Source organism: Micromys minutus (genome assembly GCF_963924665.1).
Source record: "Micromys minutus genome assembly, chromosome: 22".
NCBI lineage: Eukaryota > Metazoa > Chordata > Mammalia > Rodentia > Muridae > Micromys > Micromys minutus.
Window position 1 is genome coordinate 37,362,933 of NC_137957.1, and position 27,002 is coordinate 37,389,934.

The window sequence follows — 27,002 nt, forward strand, 5'->3', positions numbered from 1 at the left end:
TCCCTCCATGGCCTCTGCATCAGCTCCTGCTTCCTGACCTGCTTGAGTTCCAGTCCTGACTTCCTTTGGTGATGAACAGCAATGTGGAAGTGTGAGCTGAATAAACCCTTTCCTCCCCAACTTGCTTCCTGGTCATGATGTTTGTGCAGGAATAGAAACCCTGACTAAGACAGCAGGTTATCTTTTTTGATGACTAGAATGAAGGAGACTTCTGATAGTAGGAAAGAAGGCAAATTGGCCTCTGGTCCTGACCCTTAGAACTTGGCCAGTAGGCCATGAGACACAGAACAGGAATTCTAGACAGACCCTGGCTTCAGTCACACTGTACGTTCCAGCTAACAGTCACTGACACTTAGTGACTACACAGATTTAAATTTATGATTTCTGCAAGAACCCTGTTCTGAATGGACACTGGTTGTTCCTGACAACCTCTGTCTGTATTATACATTTGTGCAAAAATGTATACTTCCAACTGGTAGGATTGGGGTAGCTAACTGCAAAACAACTGATGCTTGACATACTGTCAATAGTTTTGAAGCCCTTCTATATCCTTCCATTTGTGCCTTCCTCCTACCTCTTCAGCTATTACCTAGACTTGATTCTGTTGCTTCTTGACCACTAGCTTTTATATGTATATGCACATATAAAAGTATTGTTACATATATGTATGTGCCATAATGCATGTGTGGAGCTCAAAGGAAAGGGACTGAACTCAGGTAGCTGGGCTTTCACAGAAAGTGCTCTGACCCTCCAAGCCATCTTGCCATTATTTTTGTTCTTAAAATGCTTACATGATTTTCTTCCTTCTACTGCCAGAGACTGAAGCTAAGGCCTTGTAGATGCTAAGCTAAGCACAAGCTCTCCTACTGGGATGCCCTATGACGCAGAAGGCATCTAAACACAAAATAAATAGGCCATTGAAATAAAATCCATGGACAGGATACAGAAGTTTGTAATGCAAGACACATTTTAATGCAGTTTCAAAAAGACTTCCCAATGTAACTACAAATTTCATCAGGAAAAATATCTCAAAGAAATAATTATTAGGACACTTATTTTCTTTTTGTGACTCATTGGCTTACTGTCTTGAGATAATAAAGCTATCAAAAGGGGCCAACATTTTGACACTGTGATATGACATTGTCATTTACAGATGTGTTAGGATGCAGGTTACATGTGCCCTACTGAAATATTCCATTTGAGCATTTTATGATCTATGTAGTTTTCCCCAGCAGCTTATTATAAACCCAACTGTTAACAAAATGAAACAGAAAATAAAGCCCTCATAGTAAGTCAGTAACATTTGCAAGACTACACTTTTAGTTACTATTAGCAGTAAAATCGACCATCCATAGAAAAATTCAGCAAAACTCTTTATTATTAATAAAAATGTACTCTGGCTGCAATAAAATCTCTGCATTTATGTTTAAAAAATAAATATTAACATGAGGTGCACGCCTATAATCCCAGCAATGGGGAGCTGGAGGCAGGAAGATTACTGAAAACTTGAGTTCAGTTTGGGCTGAGCAACAAGATCTGTCTCAAGAAAACAAAACCGAGATGTGAAAAGGAGGGAGGGAGGGGAGAGAGGAGGAAGGGAAGAGATGGATGTGCGGGAGAATATCAACAAATCGATGAGCAGATTTACTAAAGGAGCCCATAATAAAATCAGTACAAAGAAATACTGATTGCCTGTCTGTTGTATTGTTGTGGAAGACTGAGGAGTCTAAAACGCTTTGGTTGTAGCAAACACTGAATCTTGAGGTTGTTACAGCAGTCCTCCTCGACTTTTCAGTGAAAAGAATCAGTTCAGATTCTTTTGTCTCTACAAATTATCAGTTGCTTTAATTATTTAACTCAACCTTAGAACCATATTGGCTTTGATAATTGCATTACTTAGCACACTGGGTGAGTCTTTTTAAAGGACCTAATAAAAATGGCTAAAGGCGGGGGTAGGCTGGAGAAGCTGAGCCCCAATCTGAGGTTCAGATCTGCGGGCAGTCTCTACACAGTAAATTCCAAATTTTAAAACAAGATCCCCATAATATTCTCAAGACTAATTTTCTACCACAATGAATAAAAGTGCTTATAACTAATAATCTACTACACTAAAACAAAACAAAAACAAAACAAAACAAAACAAAACAAATGGCTTGGGTCTCATTGCCAGCAATGAGAGTGTTATAGGGAGGGCGCCCTGATGTGTAGAAAAGCAAAAACTATGTGCATTCATTTCATACTTTCTATAGCTCTAGTGTCACCCTTATATAGTTGAGCAGAAAATAATCTCTTGACCTGGTAACTAAAATGATTATGATGAATAAGATGTAATTATTACAGTGTACTTGCTCAATGGAATTAAAGAGGAGGAGAACACAATTCAGAGGAAAAAAAGACTAGTTTATTTGTTTTATAAAATAGAATGAGAAAGCTTAGTATAGATAGTCAGGAAGAGATAGTCTTAAGTGTCATCCTCAGCAAGAACAGCCCCGTACCATTTTTGATTCATTCCTATAGGGCAGACAGGGTAGTATAAATCCTGACCCCTGCCTGGTCACTTAAATTCTTCTTAAGGAATCCAAAAGAAAAATACTTTAGATTTTGGTTACTCTTAAAGTTAATATTTGCAGAAGCCCTGAAAGCGACAGTTCAATTTGGTTTTGTGTATCCCAAGAAGGAATAGTAAACTTAGTTCGTAGCAAGGTGACCTCCACTTTCAAAGGCTATGACCAATTATTTGAGAGTTGTAATCTGCAGGCTCCATTTTTAAAATATGTGGGATGACACTGTCGATCCGTACGTTGCCAATGAGACCTTTGAAGAACAATTCCTCGGTGATAGTGGCGTTCATCAGCCGCAAGGCCGGCAGTCTGAGAAGTAATCTAGACAGCCTGAAAGAGGAAGGGGAGACAGGGCAAAGTCAAAGGAGACCGAGTAGAAAGAAAAGCATCCATGTGGAATAATAAAGGGATGTCAAGGCTTACAGTGGCGGGGCCTCCATCTGTACCATCCTGCCCACGGGAAGGAGTTCCTCTGAACTGTCACACCACCCTGTCTCTGCCTGGCTACAAGGACTGTGGGACTAAAGTATTACTGAGCTGCACTCAAGAACAGCTTCCCAACCCATTTCAGAGGGTAAGAACAATGTTCTATGTTATCATAACACAGGAGATTCAAAAACTCTCTTCTTTTGAACACACACAGAGACAGACACAAACATACACTAGACATATACACACTGTGATGGTCTGTACATGCTCAGCCCAGGGAGTGGCATTATTAGAAGGTGTGGCCCTGCTGGAGTAGATGTGCTACTGTGGGTTTGGGCTTTAAGACCCTCACCCTAGCTGCCTGGAAGTCGGTATTTTGCTAGCAGCCTTCAGATGAAGATGTAGAACTCTCAGCTCCTCCTGCACCATGCCTGCCTGGATGTTTCCATGTTCCAACCTTGGTGACAATGGCCTGAACCTCTGAACCCATAAGCCAGCCCCATTTAAATATTGTCCTTATAAGAAGAGTTCCACAGAGCTGGTGTGAAGTTGAATGACTACTTCCTGTCCAATTCTAGGTTTGGGAGTAAGTTCATAAAGGTAGACCATTGGCTTGTGAGAAAGAGTGTCTGAAGTGAAGTGTTGTTCAAGGAGACCGACTTTTGAATAAGCAGGGGTATAAGAACTGAGAAAGCATCCTTACTCTTGAGCTTTGGGTCATCAGAAAGTAAAGTAGGAGTCACACTTAGCTAAACGCTGAACGGGACACCTGGCAGCTGAGGTGGACAGCCAACGCTGTACACACGACCAGTCAGCAGGGATATGCCGTGCTGAGAGGGATGCAATCAAAGGTGGGGCAAAGTAAGAGAACATAACACACTGTCTGCTACTCATAATGGCACGCCATTTAGAATGCATGGATCATCTCTGGGAATCCTTGTTTCATTTTTTTTTTTTTTTGTCTGAGACTGACCACAGGTAACTGAAGCCACGCCTAAAGGAGCTTACAAGAGTTTTCAGAAGTGCATAGTATTATCATAAGGAAACTGAAATGCAGATATTAAACCCAGCAAGCATGGCATTATCCGTATATAATCAAAAACTATATTCCTAATCATTCTGATCTACTATTTTTTCTTCCAAGGCTGTCTTTATAAAAATAAGAAAGGAAAATTCCCTCCTACCTCAAAGAACACTGGTGAGAAATGAGTTGGAAGAACTATCATAAGGTATACTTTAAAGTTAATTATATATCAATGTAAGTGTTATAATTTACCATTTTCCTCTCCCTTTTTACTAATACAATTATTGCATCTGAAAAGTTGGGATCGACAGCTCAGCTGGCTGGGCGAGGTTGGGCTCTGACAACCCTGCATCCCTTAGACAGTTTCTCACCTCTCCATTTAAAGCAGCGCCTCTCAGTCTTGCCAACACTGCAGTCCTCTAATACACTTCCTTGTGTTGAAGTGATCCCACCCATAACATTACTTTGTTCTTACTGCATAGCTGTACCTATGTTATGTAATTAAGCTATTCTGAATTGTCATATAAATATCTGATGATGTGACCCCTGTTTGAGTCACTGACTCCCACAGGTTGAGAACCACTGGTTAGAGTGAGTACTCACTAGCTACTGCATGTGACGGCTGGATCTTCCCTTCTGTATGGGAGACCACACCCAGAGCCTTGGACTATGTGTCACTACTAACCTGATGTCCTGGAACCTTCTTCATTGGTGGTGGTGAGAATATCCTGACCTGACACATCTAAGCAGATATTCCAACACTAAGCTGTTTCAACAGTTACATTATGGCTTCAAAAACACTACCCACTTCAAAGGTCATGGTTAACTAAAACATTAAATCACTCTTAAAATGGAATATAATGATAGAATTTACTAAAAAGCTTTTAGGTTAGGGATGGTGCCACATGCCTATAATTAATCCTAGAAATTTAGAGGCAGAGGCAGGAGAATCGTAGTTGAAGGCTATCCTTGGTTACACGGAAGTTCAAGGCCAAAGTAAGCTTCCTGAGACCCTATCTCAAAACAAACAAATCCTTTAAATGAACTGCATTAAATAGTTTTAGCTTAGAGGTACCTGTAGGTGTCATCTGGATATGTCCTGGTAATATAGTCTTGGAATTCCACATAAGCCTTTTCCTGAAATTTCTCAATTAGCTCCATGTTCTCCAGGCCTGGATGATCTAAGACAAAAAGGAGTATAGGTATTCCTGTTCTGAATGCTCTTTTAATAGTTCATGGAACAGGGGGACAGAGGTTGGAGGATCAAACAGTTCAATGGACAGTGTGATCACAATTGAAGTCCCACATACAGTGTTTTGCTCCTTTATTCCATAGGTACTCTCTGAATACACCACAGTGTACTGCAGCCAGTAGTAACTATTATAACATCTAATAAAAACCAGACCACTGTGTGCTACTAATGCTTTTCTTGTCTCAAAAGTAGTGTAGTGGGTTTTGTTTAGATGTTACCACTTTGCTTCCAGCAACATAAATAACCTAAATTTCAAAGCACCCATAATCCATGAGATATTTGCAGGTTGTGTTTGTCAAGGAGCCCACCCAGATACAGCCAACTTTAAAAGTTCTTATAAAATAATAAATTACAGACACTTTCATTATCTCTACCAGAAAAATCGTAATACAGGAACATGAAATAATCTAGAAAACATTTTGATAGTCATGTATCACAAAACAGAAATATTTAAAGTAACACCATCAATGTACAGCTTAGCTTTCCAATGTATAGCTTAACTGTGCTAACATGGCTGTGCTTGTGTGGCAGGGCCTTTACCCACTACACTGTTTTCCTCGGCTCCTTATGTTTAACGTCTTCAGCAGGTGCTGAGCTCTTGTCCTTGGCAATGGCACCATTTCACACTCCTACCTGCAGTGGACAAGAGCTCCAAGGTCTCCACACCATCAGATACACTAATGAGACACAAAGGGCCTGGTGTGGCGGTGTCTATCTGTAATCCTGAACTTGGTTATCTGAGGCAGAAGGAAGGCTGAGAGTGCAGGCCGAGCCTGGGCTACATGGCTGAGACGTGACTAAATCGATGAGGAACGGAAGGTAAGGATGTGCTTCTGTACCTGGGCTGAAGAGGACGATGGCCTTGAGGTAGGCGTATTCATGTCCATCGATGCAGAGCTTAACCATGCTGTTGCAGAACTCCTGCAGCTTGAAGATGTGCTCCATCAGCGACTTCCTCCTTTCCGGAGACATTTTATCTGTAAAACACCAGCGCCCACTTCGGTGGTCATCTAAAAGGCTTTGTAAGGTCTGTATGGAGGGCAATCAACCTCTTTACAGACTGAGGCTTCAGATTCTGAATCTCTGCAACAGGGCTGAAACTAACAGATCATCTTCTGACAGTGCTTCCACAGGAAAAAGGGAGTGGGAGCCCAAAACTTAGCATTCCCTTCTGAGATGCCCCTTTAGATGCAGAGGCATCTGTCACAGCCCAAGTTCAAAGAGGGCCAGGATGTCCCTCAACTGGTAGATGGGTTATCTATCATTTAGGAAGCCATAATTTGATGCTTGGCACTGCAAAAGGCTTTAGAACTGGGAGAGAGGCGCGCACGATGGAGTACTTGCTCACTCTCCTCCTATAAGCCAATCTACGTGAGCCTTTATGTTCCTGTACAATGTGATGGTTTGTCCCTCACAAACGTGTTGGGATCTGGTTGCTGACGCAGTGGGGTGAGGAGGCAGGCCTTGTAAAGAGGATTCTTGTCTTCAAGGTTAGACTCACTCTTGAGACAGGTTGTTAGGAGCAAGTTTGGATTCCTTGGCATACTCGAATGTATTCTCTCCCACAGACACTGACTGACAGCTCGTCCTCCGGCACTGTCATCTTTTCATCTCAGGGATGAAACCTTGGCTTCCTCCCCTTTCAGACTTAAATACGCTTGCCTTAATATTGCCTTTCTAATTTAAAAGTGCTACGAATGAGTAATGCGTTTATTAAATGTTAAGATTACACAGAAAATAAAAAGGTAACCCATCAATTCCCTCATCACGATGTCTAGCTCTGGCCACAGCTCCTCGTCTCCCCTGGAAACTGAGTGAATGAAGGCGCGTCCTTACCTTGCTGCAGGCTGCTGTGCAGACAGTTGACAAACGTTGCCAATATAGTTGCGACGTTCATCACTTGCCAGCACTGGGCCAGCCCGAGGGTGAAGAGCTCGTTCCAATAGGCCTTCACCAGGGAGATGCTGTTCTCCTGCCTGGTAAGATAGAGACAGAAGCAGACATCAGAAACCTCACACCGAATGGTGTTCTTTACAAAATAAATCACCGAATTACAGCTATTCTAAAGGCCCCGTGGGCGGGCATACACCGGAGACTTCTGGGGCTTGTACAGCTGACTCAAGAGCGCCTAGATAAATCCCACTAGCTGACCCAGCTCATCAGCCATCAGCCAAGGACAGCTGCAGTGGGAGTGACAGTAGGCCGAGTACAGCAGGTTCTGAACTTCCCAACACAAAGAATGTGTGCCTGAGACAGCAGACGTGTCAGCTCCCCTGAGGGGGCCATCATGCACTGTATGAGTGTGGAAATGACCCACTGCTCTCCACAGACACGCACAACTTTTATGAATCAGTTGCCAATAAGAAGACATTGCAAAAAAAAAAGTTAAGTGAACCACAGGCCATGACATGCCAGGCACTGGTAAAATGGCAGTTGACATGTGGATCAAGTCTGCCTATGAGAGAGAAGGGATACAAAGTAAGTAACTTAGTGTTTTATATATAGTAGACATATGATTATATGTACAGTTAACTTTGGACAACTAAAATTCCATTTGCTACAAAAAAAGACACGTAAGTGAAAGAGAGGGTCGGGGAGAGGACTCTGGGGCAATTAGATTAAATGATTTAAAGACAGATGGGAGGTAATTTTTTAAAGATGTACATGCATGTGTATGTGACTGCATATGCTACGTGTGTGTTGTGTGGTGTTGTGTTGTGTGTGTGTCGTCAGAGGCCAGAAGAGAGCATCGGGTCATCTAAAGCTGATACAAGCTGTCGAGGGCCCACTGTGGACATTAGGAATCTACTCAACGTCCTCTGCAAGAGCAGTAGATATTCTTAGCCCCCCCCCCCGCATTTCTCTAGCTCCAGGACAAGCTTTTAAAAGCCCAAACTGTTGGGATAAGCCTGCAATTCCCGCAGTCGAGAGGTGGAGGCTGGAGGGTCCGGGGTTCAAGGACATTATAGAGGTTGCAGGCGAGCGTAGGCTACATGAAACACTACTCACAAATCCAGCGGCTGCAGCAACCCGGGAGAACACGGGCAAGCTCCGGTGGCTGTTCGCTCTCAGTGCCACCATGACTCCCCGGCATGACGGACAGTATTGTTTCCTAACCTGACAAGCCAAAGGAAAGCCCTCCCTCCTTACTTGCCCTGTGTCAGGGCAATGAGAATATGAGGTGGTATTCAGTGAGCAACAGTGTTGGATGTGTTTCTAAACTCAGCCCTGTCTTCTCTGAATGTTCTTTCTCTACTCAAATATCCAGTTAACAAACCCACCCCCTTTTCCAGGGCTAGATTGGAGCTTTCTTTGTTGTGCTTCTGAGGATTAAACACTAACCACAGGGCCATGAGCCACATCTCCAGGCCTAGGACTTGCAATGATATATTTATTGATTGACTTTTGTTTGAGGCACAGTTTCTCTGAGATGGTTTGGACTGCAAGGTCTTCTCGCCTCAGCCCTCTTACGACATGTCTCTCTCCTTTCTAGGCCCCTCTGGTGCCTTCCTGTCCATCCAGTCAGAGTTTGTACAGATTTCCTAGTTTCCTAGTTAGGTGTGTTAGGGGTCTGTTTGCCACACTACCCAAAGGTAAAAAGTTCTCTTTGCATTTCTGCATTGCAGTGAACAGCGCTAAGTACATAGCATATAAGACAAGATCTGCTTTGTTTTTATGTTAGTCTTGTTTTTATCTTTGAGGACAGAGAGAAGAGGCAGAAATGAGGACTTTAAAGAGACAGGGAAGCTGTAAGTGTGGGACTTCTTACAAGAAAAACGATCTTCAAAGAAAACCGTATTTTATTATAAGGTAATTAAATGGTAAGATTTCTTTCCTTTCTCCACAGTGATTCAGGTTAGTAAGGATGTGCTGCTAAGAAACACGCTCATCCTGATGACTGCACGCAAACTGTTTCCTTCTTGACAAGGTCACAAGGTGGCAAGGTCACAAGGTCACAAGGTAGTCTAAAGGCAAACATGCTGTCATCAAGCTGGGGCACCTGCCTATCCCCGGGACCCACACACAAGGAGAGAATTTATGACTGCATGTTGCCTTCTGAGCTACACGTGTGTGCTATGCCATGTTTAACCCATCTCCCAAACACAACATAAACTGAAATGTAATGAAAAAAAAAAAAAAAAGAGAGAAATGTAACTTTGTGTTTGTGGTACGCTTAAGCATACTCAGCACATCCACATAAAAGATATTAATAAAAAGACAGAAAGGCTAGCATTTACAAGGAAGTTGGATGTCATATGCATAAAGCACGTGGGAAGCTGAGGCAGGAGGATTGTGTGAGTAGGTGATCAGTCTGGGCTGCATACTGAGTTCCTGGCTAGCCTGTGCTACAATGTGAGATGCTATCTCAAACAAACAAACAAACAAACAAACAAACAAGAGTTCACAAAAGTTTTCCTTCTGGGAATAACTTGGGTGAGAATTTTACTTCAGTGTTTGGGAAGGATGGCCTGCCATTAGAATAAACTGACTATGAAGGAAACTTGAAAGGAAATATCAAGTGCAAAGAAGACCAGCATTTTTAAACATTCACACAGAAAATAATCAAGAGAAATCTGTTCCCGTTAAAAGCAAGGAAAACGAGAAGATACTGTGTTCAGTTGTCAGAAAGGATAAGATCCAGAATCAAGAACAGAGAGGGAAAAGGCATCATTTGTCCTCTGCCGAGGAAAGCATAGCTAGTCAGTGCTTCCTGGGAACAACTTCTAACAGCATCAAGCAGACACATGCCTTCAAATCACATATTCCACTGGAAAAACTTGTTTTATGGATGCACACACTGTGTGGTGGCCCTGGATCGAATTAGGAAGCTGATAACAGCCCAAATAAATGTCTGTGGGGAGAGAAGCGTATGTGTGCTGCAATACTCCCATGAAGTAGGCAACCATTGGGAACAATGTGTAATGTGACATCAAGCACAGCAATGGCCAATACGTGACGGTGCTCGGATGTTTGATAACCATTGCCCAGAAAGGGCTCACAGGACACTGAACTCTTGGTTAGTTATTTCTGGAGAGGTTTCATGTTATGGTTCTGTCCTCCAGGGTTACTTTAGGCATGAAGAAAAGTCAAAAGCAAACTAGCTTTTATCTTAATCTCTGGTTATAAAAAGAAAACAGCTAACCAATGTAGTTAAGTAGTATGGTGGTCTGGATGAAAACAGACCCATGCATTTAAATACTAGGTCCCCAGTTGGTAGGAGTGTTTGGGAAGTATTTGGAGGTGGGGCCTTGTTGAAGGAGGTGTGTCACAGGGGTGGACATGAAGTTTCAAATGACCCAGGTCATCCCCAGTATTCTCTGCCCCTTGCTTGAGGTTCAAGAAATAAGTGCTCGGATGTTGCTCCAGCACCATACATGGCTGACTACAGTGAGGTGCTTCCCGAATGATGGCCATGGATTCATAGGCTCTAACCCTCTGAAAACCCAAGACTCCCCCACCCCCAAACTTTTTTCTTTTATAAGTTGACTTGGTCATAGTGTTTTATCAAGGCAATAGAAAAGTCACTAGAATATATGGTGAACACAGGAAAATAAAAGTAACCAGGAAAATCATCAGAGCTGGCCTGGGCTACCCCTTGTATTGGAAACACCTTGACCTTGTGGAGAAGGCCCAGAGAACAGCTTGCATTCAGTGCAGAGAAGGAGAAATGTTGAAACAAGGAGCTGGAAGGGGAAGCTGAGAGTTAGCCACTGGATTAGTTTATTGCCATAGGAAAACGTCAAGGGGTTAATTGTAGAAATCAATTACAGGAGGCTATCCATCTATTTATTCCAAAGGAAAATCCAGCTAGGGATGGGGTGTGTGACTGTAACCCTAGCACTTAGGAAGCTGACAAAAGAGGAGCAGGAGTTCAAGGCTAACCTGAACCACATAGTGAGTTCAAGGCTATCTAGGAACCACAGCAAGACCCTGAATCACTAAAAAACCAAAAAAAACAAAAACCAACCAAACAAAAAAAACCAACCAAACAAAAAAACGAAAAACAACCCCCCCAAACACCCATCCATCCCCCCTCACTAGAAAAACAAACCTAAAAAGCTAACTACCATTATGGTCAGCAACAAAAAAGTACTCTCAAATCCTGGTACCTGTTGTTTAAATGATTTGAAAAAGGCCATTACATTAGAAGAAAGCAACAAGTCCTCCTGTAAGAAGAAGGTTCCCATTCTGTCTAGCAGACACAGGGTCCAGTCTGGCCTCAGCATCTCAGTCATGGCCCTGTTCCTAAGCAGTTGTTTCTGCTCCTAATCTGGAGATATGGAAACTCAAGTCGCCTGGTCTAGACACACAGGTGTCAACACACACAAATAAACCATTTATGTTTGTTAGGAAATTAGTGACTATCTATTCTGAATAAGTACCTATTCTGAAAATCCTTCTTCTGAGAGGCAAAAGGGATGGGTGGAAAATGCATTTACCTAAAGCCCACAGGTATTAACAAAAACCCTACAATGGCCATGTCACCTTTACCTGAGGCCAACCAACACTGAACGGAATCCATGTCTTTAGAGAAGAAGTCTAACACTATGCAATAAATCCACCAAATGACAGGTTCCAAACCACCAGGCGACAGAAGATGTGGCATTGTTAACTGAAACAGAGTTGCTTTAACTTTCAGGGGTGTCAGTGAATGCTCATGTTCTTGACAAAGTCTGCTGCTGCAAATGGTGGTGGCCTGGAACTTTTGGTTCTAAGAATCCAGGCAGAGTCGGGCATGGTAGCAGAAGCCCGCACAATCCTGTCCTGGGGGCCTGAGGACAGAGGGCTAACAGGAGTTTGAGGTTAGCCTAGGTTAGTCCCTGTTGGAAAACAAACTCAGGGCGGAAGAGGCTGTGAGATAACTCCAGGTAAAACCACTCCCCAGTGAGCTGACGGTGTGACTCCAGTCCCTGAAACTAGGAGAGGATTGATTTTCCCTCAAGTTGTCCTCTGATCTTCACATGTGTGCCTTGTAATACATGTGCAAGACACACACCCCTGTGTGTGTGTGTGTGTGTGTGTGTGAGAGAGAGAGAGAGAGAGAGAGAGAGAGAGAGAGAGATGCATACTCACAAGTAAATGCAAAAAATAAAATAAAACAAATCCTCAGAGTGGACAGGCCTGCTGCTGCCTACACTGTAGGTAAATTACATCAGCTTCTCCATCTGAGGAACCTCAGTCATGCAGAATGAGTTTCCTACACACGAAACTACAGATGCTAAACAGAAAACCAACACTTCTGCTAAATATATAGGCCTTTCAAAATGAAAATGAGGACAATAACCAATTCCCTCCCCACTAAGTCACTGGAGCAAATGTATCTCTATTGTCTGAGTCTCTCTGTAAAACTAGAGCTCTGAGGACAATCTCTATATCCAGCCAGAAAAAGCCAGCCCCATCAGTAAGATTTAAAACAGGTTTTATCTCCATAGAGCGGAGGGTCCCTCCATTAGCATCCAGCTTGTATCTGATTAAGTCAACACATAAAAAGGGTTTACAGATTATCTAGGCAGAGAGAGGAAGTGCGTTTTGTGGCAGCTAATGCCCCAGATTGTTAGCTCCACAGCTATCCTAATTAGTCCTGTGGCTGCTGCACAGAACCTGATTTCCAACACAGAGCACAGACAAGTGGCTGCCACTGGAAAATTAATTATACTAAAAGCAGAAACCTCGGGCTCTACTCTTGGTTTCTTGAACATCTCGGCTGTTTCCACCGGATTAGCGCATTCAACAGAAGTATTTAAAAACAATGGTGGTGCGACTAATTGAAAGAGTACAGATCAGACCTCCAATTCTTTTCTAAAACAACGCAGCTTATCCGGGGAGGCGCTCCGTTGCTTTCCTGGCCAAAGTGTCGGTTATCAGCTTGGCCATGGCACTTAATGCCTAACAAATCATAAGACATCAGCATGCTAATGTTTTTGCACCATATTTTATTTTCTTAAAAATATTGGAAAATTACGAAAAAGTTGAATATTTTTCTGAGACCAAAAGGGAAGACTCATTCAAAGGTTACATACTCAAGATCAGGCCTATGCTCTGTGAAATTACAGGTTACTGATTATCTAGGAACCAAATCACGATGTCAGCTATGTCCACGGGAATCAGGAACCATGCACTGCTTAATTATAGCCGAAGTATTGTAATGGCAGAAAGAGCAGTTATGTGCATATGTCAAGTGGAAAACACATGAAGTGTGTAGGAAAGTGAGCGGTTACAGGTCAGACTGAACATGGAGAATCCTGCGAGGAGATGAAAACCCACTGACTAGAACAGGCTTGGAGCTCTCCCTGTCACACCCGGTCACTTTAAACAAAGGGCTGGCAAACTTTTGTCAAGGTTTGGTTTTCTGGAGCAGAGTGCTTTCCATTTTGTCTGGTTGCTTCAAACCAGAAAGTAGGCGTGGTCTGTTGTAGGCAGAGCCATTTGTATAATGGTCACCAGAGGCTGGCAGTTTTGTTTCTTTCTTGGGGAGGACACCAGATGATTGGAAAATAGTCACCTCTTATTTTAAACAAAGCCATGTAGGCAGATACAGCCTTCTGATGTCATGCCTATGACAAATACTGAACAAGGTTGTTGTTGTTGGGGGTGGGGGACAACTGCCCAATAGGAGAGCCCAGCCCTTGACACTGCCCAAGACGCTGCCATCTTCACAGTTCACTCAAATTCATCAAACTGTAATAAATAAATAAAATTAAATGCATCACAAAGTCCTACATTGCTGTAGCATTTTCTGTTAGGCTGCATTTACAGCCACCCTTGACCATACGTGCCCCATGGTCATGAGACTGGACATACCTGAATTCTAATACATCATTTCTTTCCAGAAAAGAATGTGTGCATGTGTATGTTGCCACCATGAATGTCTGTGTGCTATGTCCATGTCTGGCCAGCAGCAGAGTCAGAACGAGGGCATCAGAATCCCTGAAACTGGAGTTAAGGAGGCTGTGGGCCACCAGGCGCGTGCTGGAAGTAGGATCCGGGTCTTCTGCAAGAGCAGACAGTGCTCTTGACTACCGGGCCCCTCTCCAGCCCCCAGACAGTCCTATCACTGAACAACAGCCGTTGCTGGTACTGGCCAGTTGGTTCTCTTACCCAGATTATTAACTTGTTCAAACTATAAAACATGGCTACTCTTTTACACAAGAGTAACAGAGAAGAGAGTAGTTAGCTCTCATGAATTACCATGAACTGTCATATGACTAGAACGGTGGCGCATTTCTCTACTGGAATACAAATCCTCCCCAAACAAACTTCTTGTTTCAATACATGTGTGCCGCAAAAATCACATTTGAAATTCAAGGACTTCAAAACACTCACCCTAGTGCCTGGAAAGAAGGTACGGAGAGCGCCCAGTGCATCGATAAGAACAGCAGTCTGGAAGCCGACTCCCCAATGTAGTGCACATTCAGGTACTCGGGCATAGGAGAAGGCATGGTGAGCTAGCGTGAACAGGGATTTAGGTAAATTATCTTATGGCTTCAAGTTCTAAATTATCAGTTCTCTGAAAAACTTGAATAGAAATATAACACATCATATAGGGATCTGATACCTTCACCTAAAAATCTTAATACTATAATTTGATTCAGATCACTGGATATGACAGGAGGGCTTAGGAGGGCTGAGCAGATCATGAATCCTGTCAAAGTGACATCCAGACAAACACTCTCACCTGATGGCTGTCAAACACCAACCAATCTGGTTTGCTTTATGAAGTTACTGCCTTGGTATATCTGTGTGTTTTCTCTATCAATGGGGCATGGTAAATTCCAGTGTCAGAAGCAGTATTACATGCCTAAGAGTCCTCCATTTAAGCTATGGCTATGCCTGCAGAGATAGCAGGTAGCCAGAGTGAAGCAGGCCCACTGGTGCCAACGAAAGAGAGCATGCTTCCCAACACTGGGCACAGCTATGGCCCGAAGGAAGCAAATCAAAACACATGGAACTAGGGCCCAACACTGACACCCCTTCAACTCTTCAAAAAGCAGGTCTGCACAGTATCAGTCTATCCTAAAATATTGTTACTAAATACAAAAGTATGTGGAAGAAAAAGTGTTCAATGGGAAAAATGTCCATAGGCAAGGAACTCAAAGGCTATTAATTTATATTATTATAAACCAATAGCTAAGTGTAAAAAAAGTAACATTCAGTTTGACTTTAGATAGCTATTTTAAGTGTCTGGCCACATTGGTAATAAATCCTCTGTCAAAACTGAAAGCATCCTGAAAATATCAAGGAGCAATGACACTGCTATACGTGACATTAAGAACCACTTCTCCTGTTTTGAAGCAATGATACAGACCTCGGTGAGGAACGGGGAAACGAGTACTCGTGGTGACTGACAGCTGACCCAGGGGAAATCTGGCTGTTAATCTACCATTGGAAAACTAAGTTACAGCTTGTGACCCTAAACATTGTTGAACAACCCGAATCCAAAAATCTAAACTCAGAACCATTATGGGATCAGTGTTTGATGTTTCAAACATTAGCACACGTTAGAGTTCTGGATCCGAAGTGTTCTACTAGTAATGACTGAATAACCACCCCAAACCTGAGAAGCTGCAAAGTTTGACACATTTCTGTCAAGGCATCATTTCTAAATCTATTCTAGAAACACAGACACACACACACACACACAGACACACACACACACACACAGAATCATTGTCCATTGTAAGGATGTCTGTTGTAACTTTGCTTCTAACAGTGACTAGAGAAAACACAAATTTCCATCACTAGCAAAAGAATAATCTTTTTCTTACAATATCTTTGAAGTTTTAAAATTAGTAAAAAAAAAAAAAAAAAAAAAAAAAAAAGCAGAGATGACAGTGAAAGGTGTGGTGGTATACACCAGTGATCCCAGCTTTGGAGAGGATGAGGCAGGAGGATCACAGGCTTTAAATTGAGGCCAGTCTGGTCTATGCAGCAAGATCTAAGCAGTTTGGGTTCTGAGGCAAGATTTGCCCTAAAACAAAACAAAACAAAGAAAACTCCTTATAGACACCTAAGTAGAAGAAAATAGCAAAATAAAATGGAAATGATCCAGTTTCTGCTGAAGTGTGTGCCTTACTACACAGGAACATGGGAAGAGTAGGAGACCGCACACGGTGTACGGTGGCTGCCTGTGGGGTTGGGTGGGGTGTGTAGCTGCATTTTTCTTTCACTGTATGTGCTCCTCTGTGTGTATGTGCACATGTGGGAGTGCACAGGCAGGCTGGAGGACAACCTCATTCCGATCACACCACACTGCTCATCTCTCACTGGCCTGGAGCTCAAGTTTAAGCCAGCTGGCTAGGGAGGCCCAGGGAAGCTAGTCTCTGTCTCCACAAAGCTGGGGTAACCAATGTGCAGCACCAGGGCTACCATCTGTTTGTTTATTTAACATGGAATTCAAATTCAGGCCCTGTACTTATAAGATTTACTAGCTGAACTAGCTTTTCAACTGTCAATAATATATTCCCAGGGGATTAATATATAGTTTTGATCATATTCTAAAAGATATCTATGATATAAGACATATCAAAGTATTTTCATCAATAAGATATAAAAGTTCTCCATAAATATCAGATAAAATATAAAAAACAAGGGCTGGAAAGATGGTTCACTGGTGAAGAGGCGTGGTGGTTTATCCAGAGGAGCCAAGTCTAATTCCCAATATCCATATGGTGGCTAACAACTACTATAAATGCAGCTGCAGGGGATCTGATACCCTCTTCTTACTTCCAAGGACACTGCACATATACACTGTACAAGTCCATGCAGACCAAACACCCATACATATAAGCACTTTAAAAATTTAGTAAAAAAGAACCCTTAAGGTTAAATCAAGATCAGATAAACAATTTAAATAGGCCCATAGCCCCTAGTGAAATAGAAGTAGTCATTAAAATCTCCCAACAAAAATGCTCAGGGTCAGATGATTTTAATCACAGAAATCTACCAAACTGGAAGAAGAGTTAATACCAATACTCCTCAAATTATTTCACAAAATAGAAACAAAAGGAACATTCCCAATCCATTTTATGAAGCCACAGTTACCCTGATACCCAAACCACATAAAGATTTGACAAAGAAAGAGAATTAAACATTTCCCTATGAACATAGATGCAAAAATACTCAGTAAAACACTTGCAAACCAAATTCAAGAAAACAAAAAGATCATCCACCATGATCAAATAGGCTTTGCCCCAGAGATGCAGGGATGGTTCAGTATAGGAAAACCAGTAAATGTAATCCACCATAAACAAACTCAGGGTTGGAAGAAACACACACACACACACACACACACACACACACACACACAATCATCTCATTAGATGCTGAAAAAGCCTTTGACAAAATCTAACATCCATTTATACAAGGGACATACTTAATTATAATAAAGGCAATTTACTGCAAGCCAATAGCCAACATCAAATTAAATGGAGAGAAACTTTAACCAATTCCACTATAATCAGGAAGAAGACAAAGGTTGCCCATTCTGGCTGTATCGTTCAGTATAGTACTTGAAGTTCTAGCTTAAGCAATAAGACAATTAAAGGAGATCAAAGAAATACAAATTGGAAACAAAGAGGCCAAAATATTTCTATAAGCTGATAATATGATATTATACATAAGCGACCTTAAAAATTTCACTAGGGAATACTTACAGCTGAAACAATTTTATCAGTAAACTAACTGGACACAAAATTAACTTAAAAAGATCAGTAGCTCTCATATATATAAATATATATGACAAATGATGGAGAGATGACTCAGCAGTTAGGAGCACTGGTTGGTCTTCCGGAAGACCAGTATTTGATTCCCAGAACCCACATGACAGTTACTAACCATCAACAACTTGAGCTTCATGGCATCTGACAAAGGATAGATAGACTGAGAGAATCAGGGATATAAAATTAACTCAAAAACAAATCAGTAGCCTTCCTCTACAAAAAGGATAAACAGGCTGAGAAAGAAATTATGGAATCAACATCCTTCACAATAGTCACAAATAATATAAAATATCTTGGGGTAACCCTAACCAAGCAAGTGAAAGATCTGTATGACAAGAACTTCAAGTCTCTGAAGAAGGAAATTGAAGAAGATCTCAAAAGATGGAAAGATCTCCCATGTCCATGGATTGGAAGGATCATCATAGTAAAAATGGCCATCTTACCAAAAGCACTCTACAGATTCAATGCAATTCCCATCAAAATTCCAACTCAATTCTTCTTAGAGTTAGAAAGAGCAATTTGCAAATTCATTTGGAATAACAAAAAGCCCAGGATAGCAAAAACTATTCTTAACAATAAAAGGACTTCTGGGGGAATCACTATCCCTGATTTCAAGTTGTATTACAGATCAATTGTGATAAAAACCACATGGTATTGGTACAGAGACAGGAAGGTAGATCAGTGGAATAGAATTGAAGATCCAGAAATGAACCCACACCTATGGTCACTTGATCTTTGACAAAGGATTCAACAAATGGTGCTGGTTCAACTGGCAGTCAGTGTGTAGAAGAATGCAGATTCATCCATTCTTATCTCCTTGTACAAAGCTCAAGTCCAAGTGGATCAAAGACCTCCACATAAAACCAGACACACTAAATCTACTAGAAGAGAATGTGATAAAGAGTTTAGAACACATAGACATAGGGGAAATTTTCCTGAACAGAACACCAATGGCTTATGCTCTAAGATCAAGAATCGACAAATGGGACCTCATGAAATCCCAAAGTTTCTGTAAGGCAAAGAACACTGTCAAAAGGACAAGCCAACAACCAACAGATTGGGAAAAGATCTTTACCAATCCTACATCTGACAGAGGGCTAATATCCAATAAATACAAAGAACTCAAGAAGTTAAACTCTAGAGAATCAAATAATCCTATTTAAAAATGGGGTACAGAGTTAAACAAAAAATTCTCAACTGAGGAATACCAAATGGCTGAGAAGTACCTAAGGAAATGTTCAACATCCCTAGTCATCAGGGAAATGTAAATCAAAACAATCTTGAGATTCTACTTCACATCAGTCAGAATGTGAAGTAGAATAAGATCAAAAACTCAGGTAACAGTAGATGCTGGCGAGGACGTAGAGAAAGAGGAATACTCCTCCATTGTTGGTGGGATTGCAAGTTGGTACAACCACTCTGGAAATCAGTCTGGTGGTTCCTCAGAAAATTGGACATAGTACTACCCGAGGACCCAGCTATACCACTCCTGGGCTTATACCCAAAAAACACTCCAACATATAACAAGGACACATGCTCCACTATGTTCATAGCAGCCTTGTTTATAATAGCCAGAAGCTAGAAAGAACCCAGATGTCCTTCAACAGAGGAATGGATACAGAAATTGTGGTACATTTACACAACGGAGTACTACGCAGCTATTAGAAACAATGACTTCATGAAATTCTTAGACAAATGGATGGAACTAGAAGCTATTATGCTGAGTGAGGTAGCCCAGTCACAAGAGAACACACATGGTATGTACTCACTGATAAGTGGATACTAGCCCCAAAAGCTCTGAATACCCAGGAGACAATTCACAGAACTTATGAAGCTCAAAAAGAAGAAAGACCAGAATGTGGATGCTTCAGTCCTTTTTAGAAGGAAGAACAAAACACTCACAAGAGGAAATAAAATACAGGGACAAATAGAGGAGCAGGGATAGAAGAAAAGATCATTCAGAGGCTGTCTCACCTAGGGTTTCAACCCAAAGGCAGCCACCAAACTCAAGCACTATTGCTTATGCCAAGAAGTGCTTACTGGCAAGAACCTGATATGGATGTCTCCTCAGAGGATCTGCCTAAGTCATACTGATACAGTTAAAGATGCTTGCAGCTAACCATCAGACTGAACGTGGGGACCCCAATGAAGTAACTAGAGAAAGGACTGAAGAAGGTGAAAGAGTTTGCAACCCCATGGGAAGAACAACATTATCCAACCAACCAACCCCTCCAGAGCTCCCAGGGACTAAAACACCAACCAATGAGTACACATGGAGAGACCCATGGCTCCAGGTGCATATGTAGCAGAGGATGGCATTGTCTGACATCAATGGGAGAAGAGGCTTTTGGTCTAGTGAAGGCTCGTTTTCCCAGTGTAGGGAAATGCCAAGGTGCTGAGGTGGAAGAGGGTGGTTGGGAGAAGGAGCACCTTCATGGAAGCAAGTGGAAGGGGAGGGGGAGGAAAAGGGGGGGAATAAGAATAACATTTGAAATGTAAATTCAGAAAATATCCAATTAAAAAGAAAAGAATCAGAGAAACAGAACCTTTCCAAATAGCCTCGAGAAATATAAAATATCTTGAGGTAACTCTACTCACAGAACTGAAAGTGTATAATAAAAACTGCATTAATAAAAGTCCTCGAAGAAAGAAATTGAGGAAGACATCAGAAGATGGAAAGACATAGGAAAAATGGCCATCCTGCCAAAAGCAATCTTTTGATTTTAGAGATTCAGTGTAATCCTCTACAAAATCCCAACACAATTCTTTATAGATCTTGAAAGGATGATTCTTATCTTCTCATGGAAAAGCAAACAAAAACCAAAAAACAAGGTAGCAAAACCAGTTCTGAAGAATAAAGGAACTGCTGGAGGAATCACCATCCCTAACTCCAAACTACCACAAAGCTACAGTAACAACCACCACTTGCTATCAGCATAAAAACAGGCATTTTGATCAGTGGGATTGAAGACTTAGGCATAAATCCGCATATCTATGAATACCTGTTCTTTTATAAAGAAGCAAGAAACACACACTGAATTTTTTTAAAAAAGCATCTTAAACAAATGTTTCTGGACGTCTGCATGTAGAAGAATCCAAACAGATTCATATTTATCACAATGTATAAAACCCAAGTCCAAGTGGATCAAAGACATAAAACCAGACACACTGAGCCTGACAGAGGAGAAAAGGGGGGATATCCTTCCATCATATCACAAAGACACTTGTTCAGCCATATTCATAGCAGCTTTATTCATAATAGCCAGAAACCGAACACAACCTGGATGTCCAAAAACCAAAGCATGGATACAGAAAATGTGGTGTCTTCACACAATGGAGTTCTACTCTCTGATTTTAAAGAAGCATCATGGAATCTGTAGGCAAGTGGATGTAACTAGAAAAAGTTATCTTGAGGTAAGGTGACCGAGACCTAGAAAAACAAATTTGATCAGAGACTTTCCCAGTGATCATCAGAAGGCTTACTCCAGCAGCAGATGGGGGCAGACAGAGACACAGACACAGGCAGACTAAACCAGAGGTCTTCACCAGGCCCCTCCCACCAGAGCCTAGAGAACCTCCTGGAAAGAGGGCCCAGTGGTAGGAGTCAGAGGGGGTGGGGGACACCAGAAGAACATGGCTCACTGAACCAACTAAGCCGACCTGTATGGGCTCAGAGACTGGAGTGGCAAGCATGGGGCCTGCGTGGGTCTGTCCCAGGTCCTCTGCATACTTGTTATGGCTGTAATCTGGTGTTTTGAGGAACTTCTAACAGTGGAAATGGGTATCTCTGATTCTTTCACTTGCTCTTGGGACTCCTTTCCTCCTATTGGGTTGCTTTGCCCAGACTCGGTATGAAGGCTTTAGCCTTGTATGCTGTATCTTGTTTTGTCACATTAGGCCGTTGTCTTGGAGGCCTGCTCCTTTCTGAGGGAAAAATGGAGGGTGAGGGAGGGAAGCCGGGAGAGAGTAGGCAGAGCAGAGGGAGGGGAGACTGTAGTCTGTATGAGAGAACAATTTATTTTCAATTAAAAATTAAGGAAAGCACAATTCTTTGTTCAAAATTAGGTACAAAGATTTATCTAATTCTTACAGGAATAGAATGTGGGGTCTCTTTTTGCCTTTCTTTTTACTTTTGGTTTGTTTTTTGTTTGTTCTAGAGAGAGGTGAAGGGAGAGGGAGGGGGGGAAAAGAGGGGGAAGGAGAGAGGGAGGGAGAGGAGGAGGGGGGGAGGGGGAGGGAGAGAGAGAGAGAGAGAGAGAGACAGAGAGAGAGAGAGAGAAGGGCAGGGAATTGGATGGTGGGGGTGGGGGGTGAGGATCTGGAGATGTGAGAGGAGAAACCATGATCAGAATAGGTTGTATAAAAATATGGTTTTAAAGATTATAGAACTCAAACTTGTTACCATACATTTTTATCTATAATGCTGGGGATCTACAAATATTATATATGTATGCTGGACAAATGCTCTGTTGATTGAACTATACCCCAGTGCGGTTTACCTATTTATTAATATTGATAGCACCAAATAATGAGACAGGGAAATAGATGGTTTAATTCTCATACAAGAAAAGGGACAGACTGGAGAGATGGCTCAGCAGTTAAGAGCACTGGCTGCTGTTTCAGAGGACCCGAGTTCAGTTCCCTGCACTCACGTGGCAGCTCACAGCTGTCTATAACTCCAGCTCCAGGGGATCTGGGACTCTCACATGAACGTACATGGAGGCAAAACACCATTTCAGGGGCCAAACTCCATCGAGTCATCCCCCTGCTGGCCCCTCACCTTTTTGTTGGGACAGGGTGTCTCAATGAATGTGAAGGTCAGTCATCCCGTAAGAGTAGCTGCCTCCTGCATCCCTCCCTCCTCAGAGCCAGGATTTCCAGCATCCACACCATGCTTGGTGTTTATTTTGATGTTGTCGATCTGAACTTGGGTCCTCATTCAGTTCGGTAAGTACTTATTGGCTGAGCCATCTTCCCCACCCCCACAAAACAGTTCTTAAGAGAAGCAAGCAAATAGTCAATGCTTTGAAAACAAGGATGTAACTGTTCTTATAGAAGAACGAGTGCGAGAATTTTGGGAACCATACAATATCAAAATTGCCTGAGGTGAGTGTGAAGAACAAAACATTAGGAGGGTGAGCCGAGACAGCCAGCCCTAAAAATGAGGGACGCTACACACCCACAATGCAGAATACTTGTCTGTCATAGCAGCACATAAGAGGACCGCACTTCACAACCAAAATAGGCTACGTGGCAAGACTGCCTCAAAATCCAAATTAACAAACAGAAATCCACAAAAGAACACAATGCCCTCAAAAATCGCAAAACAAACAAAAGCCCCTCCAAGCTTTTTCCCAAATCGTCTTAGACCACCTTTAACAAATAAAAGTCAGCAGCATGCTTTCCTGCTTCCCTTGGCAATGACCTCTCTAGTTCAGCTTCTAGACAAACTCTGTCAGAATAAAACCTCCATAAAGCCCTTGTTAAGAGGGGTGGATTCTCATCCAGCACACCGATGGGCCACTGTGAACACGAGGAGATGTTGTCTCAGGAGCCAAGTCTCAACCGTGAGATCTGTGGGCGGGATTAGGAATGGCCTGTGCAACAAGTGATGGAGACTCCAATGGGCATTGGCAGGTCACATGACAGAGCCTGAACCGAATCCCACATGAGCAGCTGAAGCTATGGGATATACTGATTGTTTGATTTTCAGGACAGGGTCTTGCTACAGTTTAATAAGTATCATAGTAGATTGGTTGTTAACAAGAAGTAGCATAGTAGGTTGGTTGTTAACAAGTAATATAGTAGATTGGTTCTTAACAAATAGCATAGTAGGTTGGTGTTAACAAGTAGCATAGTAGGTTGGTTGTTAACAAATAACATAGTAGGTTGGTTGTTAATAAAGATTACTCTGGATTCAGAATCCAGGACAAGATGAAGAAGATATAGGGAACATAAAATGTTATCGGGATAATTCAAGCTAGAACTTTTAGAGAGCTTTAAAGTACAGCGATGGAAATAAGCAATTAGGGAAAATTTAGTTAGCGGATGGCCAGTTAGATAGTGAAGGGGTCACAAGGAGAGATAGAAAAGAGGTTACAAGGTCAATGTCCACCACAGTTTTAGGAACCACCTCACTCTTATCCCTTTACAGGATGGAAGTCCTGTATACCTTACCTGTTCTTATAAGAATGATGTGAAAGACATTTTTGAAATTACAACTTGAAAGTCATTAAAAGTATTAATTTTTGTTACCATCCAAGATTCCTTACCTCCTTCACTTACTGTATCGGATACTTTCTCCTTATTACATTTAGGCTGCTTTGAATAAGACTAAAATGTACGAATCTTAGTTCAACTACAAACTGAGAAGGAAAACTTCAGCTCAGGCTGGAGAGGTGGCTCAGTGGTTAAGATCACTGATTGACTGCTCTTCCAGAGGTCCTGAGTTCGATTCCCAGCAACCACATGGTGGCTCACAACCATCTGTAGTGGAATCTGATGCCCTCTTGTGTGTCTGGAAACAGCTACAGTGTACTCACACATATAAAACAAATACATAAATCTTAAAAAACAAAAACAAAACAACCTTCAGCTCATCTGGAAGGATGTGGGATGACTCAGTTGAAAGAAAAACTATGAAAATATACAAATTACACCAGACAGCCAGAGCAGCAGAGAAACAAAGTCCTGCCTTGCTCAGGGATTGAGAGAATGGTCTGACTGAGGATCTGCCCCTGAGACTCAGGCCGAGAACACCAGTGGGAGAAGAGTGTGTTGGAATCACCGAAAAGAGACCTCTATCCAAGACAGAGCAGGAGCTGAGAGAGAGAAAACCTGCTGACTTCAGAAAGAAAAGTCAAGAGTCTGCACTCATTTAATTCTCTGTCCAACATTTATCTCATAAAGAGTATGGGAACCTCTCGAAGCAGGCTGACAGCTGCTGTCTAGAGCAGCCGCTTTTCCTTTCTTGCACTGGGCCTCCGTAGATAGCTCTCTTGTCCTTCCTCCAATCTAAGTCCAGGATGGGAAATGAAAGGATGTATTTGATTTAGAACATGATCAATGGGAAAAAGCCTTCTGCCCTGATCCGCCCTCGTCTGCGGCTCCACCAAACTCGGAGGCGCAGCTCTAGTTCTCATCATCTTGACTTATGTCGCCCACGGAAACCTTTGGGAGGCGCAGATAAAATGCTTGAATTATTTCTAAGTTATCTTTAGCAATGTTTTATATGAGAACTAATTTCCCAGATGTAGTTAAGTAGTGTATGGTGTATGTTGCAGCAATTAAGCCACAGAGAACCCTTCCTGCGTCTATTTCAACCGAGCTGGATTCTGAAGCACCAGTTTTCTGTGCTGCTTTAGTCCACCACACATTGGTTTTCTGCCATTACCCTGAGTGGTGAGATAGTGATTGGCAGTGCAGACACTTTATCATTTTATAGCTATAAATGTTTTTCCTAAGAAAGGTAGGGGAAATTATAATCCATCATAAATCATTCTCACATGCTATGTATTTCTCGGTGTAAGCTACGTCTGCCTGCTCACCCCTTCCTAAAGGCAGGGCAAAGATCCAAGCAGGGGGTCCATTATGGTGTTAATGAGGTCTCAGTGGGGAACACATCAGAGCTGGTTCTGGCATATTAATTTGAATAACAAATCAAATGTTGGAAAGGCTTCACAGATCTCTAACATTTCTAACAGTCTACCTGCATTGCTGCGGTCATGGGCGCGCATAGAGGCTGAGCTGAGGAGAGGCAGAGGTTGCCCAGCTCCGTGGGACCATGTACCTAGGGTCTGTATCCGCTCCATCCCCAGCAGCGTTACAAAATGTATTTAGGAGAACAAAATCAATTTCAAATGCTCCTTTTCCAAAATGGTTTTTAAAAGTACTATCGAATACAACCTCAGGCTAAAATGCGTTAACTGATGTGTGCCCTCACAGGATAATGCTGAAGGGTAGCTAAAGTAAAGGAACGCACACATTCTAACCTAGGAGAAAAGTATCTGGGTCTTAGACACCAATTAACACTAAAAAAGTGATAGGCATTAAACAAAGAGGTGCACTCAGTTCACAATGGCTGTCCATGCTTAAAGAAAGAAAAGGATACTGTGTCTAAAATCTAACCAACTAATTGTGCTATCACAATTGACGGACAGCAAGCTGACCCACTGTCTTCTACAGCAGGGGGCGGGAGTGTCTATGTTTCAATTTCAGTTCTGAAATTCCACCAGGAATTCGCAAATTTCTGACTTTAAAAGTGTCACAGGCCAATTTTGATCGTTGAAAGGAAGATCAAAATCAAATAGTCACATGACATAAAGAAATTGAAGATACCCTGAAAGCTACATGCGAATCGCTGAGCAGCGGCCCCTCTTTCTCCATGAAGCTTGGTTCTCCAGCAATTAGATGCATGCTTCCTTCCATGTCCTCTCCTGGGCTCTGGCAGGCAGAGTTTTCTCCGGGAGTCAATGCTTTTGCAAGAGTGTCAAATGCCCTATAAGGAGACAGACATCTGTGAGCTTGATCAATCTCTGACAAGAAAGTGAAATTCTTATATAAAATACTGGAGTTGAGATTTAAGTCTAGAAACTGTGGATACAGCACAGAAGGCTGTCTAGCATGCATTAGGCCCTGGGTTTAGTACCAAGGACTATGGGGAGAGAGAACGTTGCAAATAGGGAAGGGTTATGGCTCAGTGGTAGAATACTTGTGCAGTGTACAGGAGGCCCTGAAACCCACCTCCACGGTCTGAGAAAGGTATGCACACACAAACCAAGAAAACAACAACTAAGTATGCCTCAGAAAACAGCTTTCTTGTTTGGCAGATTACAGTGGCCTTTGGCACTGTTTCAAAAAATCAACAAGTAAAACTTAGTAAGTATACCTCAAAGTATTACATACTACCATACTACCAAGAAATTACAATCTTTTCAAGGATGAGAGAAATCCTCACACTTATTTTTATATATACAAATTATTTATGCCAGACTTCAGCACTAAGTTTATGAGATATA

The 27,002-nt window shown here is 42.1% G+C and overlaps 1 protein-coding gene across 1 annotated transcript in view; it reads right to left on the minus strand.

The window, feature by feature from the left end:
- Positions 1 to 2,379: 2,379 nt before the first annotated feature.
- NR2C1 (nuclear receptor subfamily 2 group C member 1) overlaps positions 2,380 to 27,002 on the minus strand; it is a 49,729-nt gene continuing 25,106 nt past the window's right edge. Inside the window, exons 9-14 of the mRNA XM_080935594.1 lie at positions 26,323 to 26,482; positions 14,591 to 14,712; positions 7,103 to 7,242; positions 6,106 to 6,243; positions 5,090 to 5,195; positions 2,380 to 2,891 (exon numbers count right to left, since the gene is read on the minus strand). Coding sequence (XP_080791720.1) covers positions 2,717 to 2,891; positions 5,090 to 5,195; positions 6,106 to 6,243; positions 7,103 to 7,242; positions 14,591 to 14,712; positions 26,323 to 26,482 — 841 coding nt within the window. The 3' untranslated portion in view covers positions 2,380 to 2,716. The remainder of the gene's footprint in view (positions 2,892 to 5,089; positions 5,196 to 6,105; positions 6,244 to 7,102; positions 7,243 to 14,590; positions 14,713 to 26,322; positions 26,483 to 27,002) is intronic.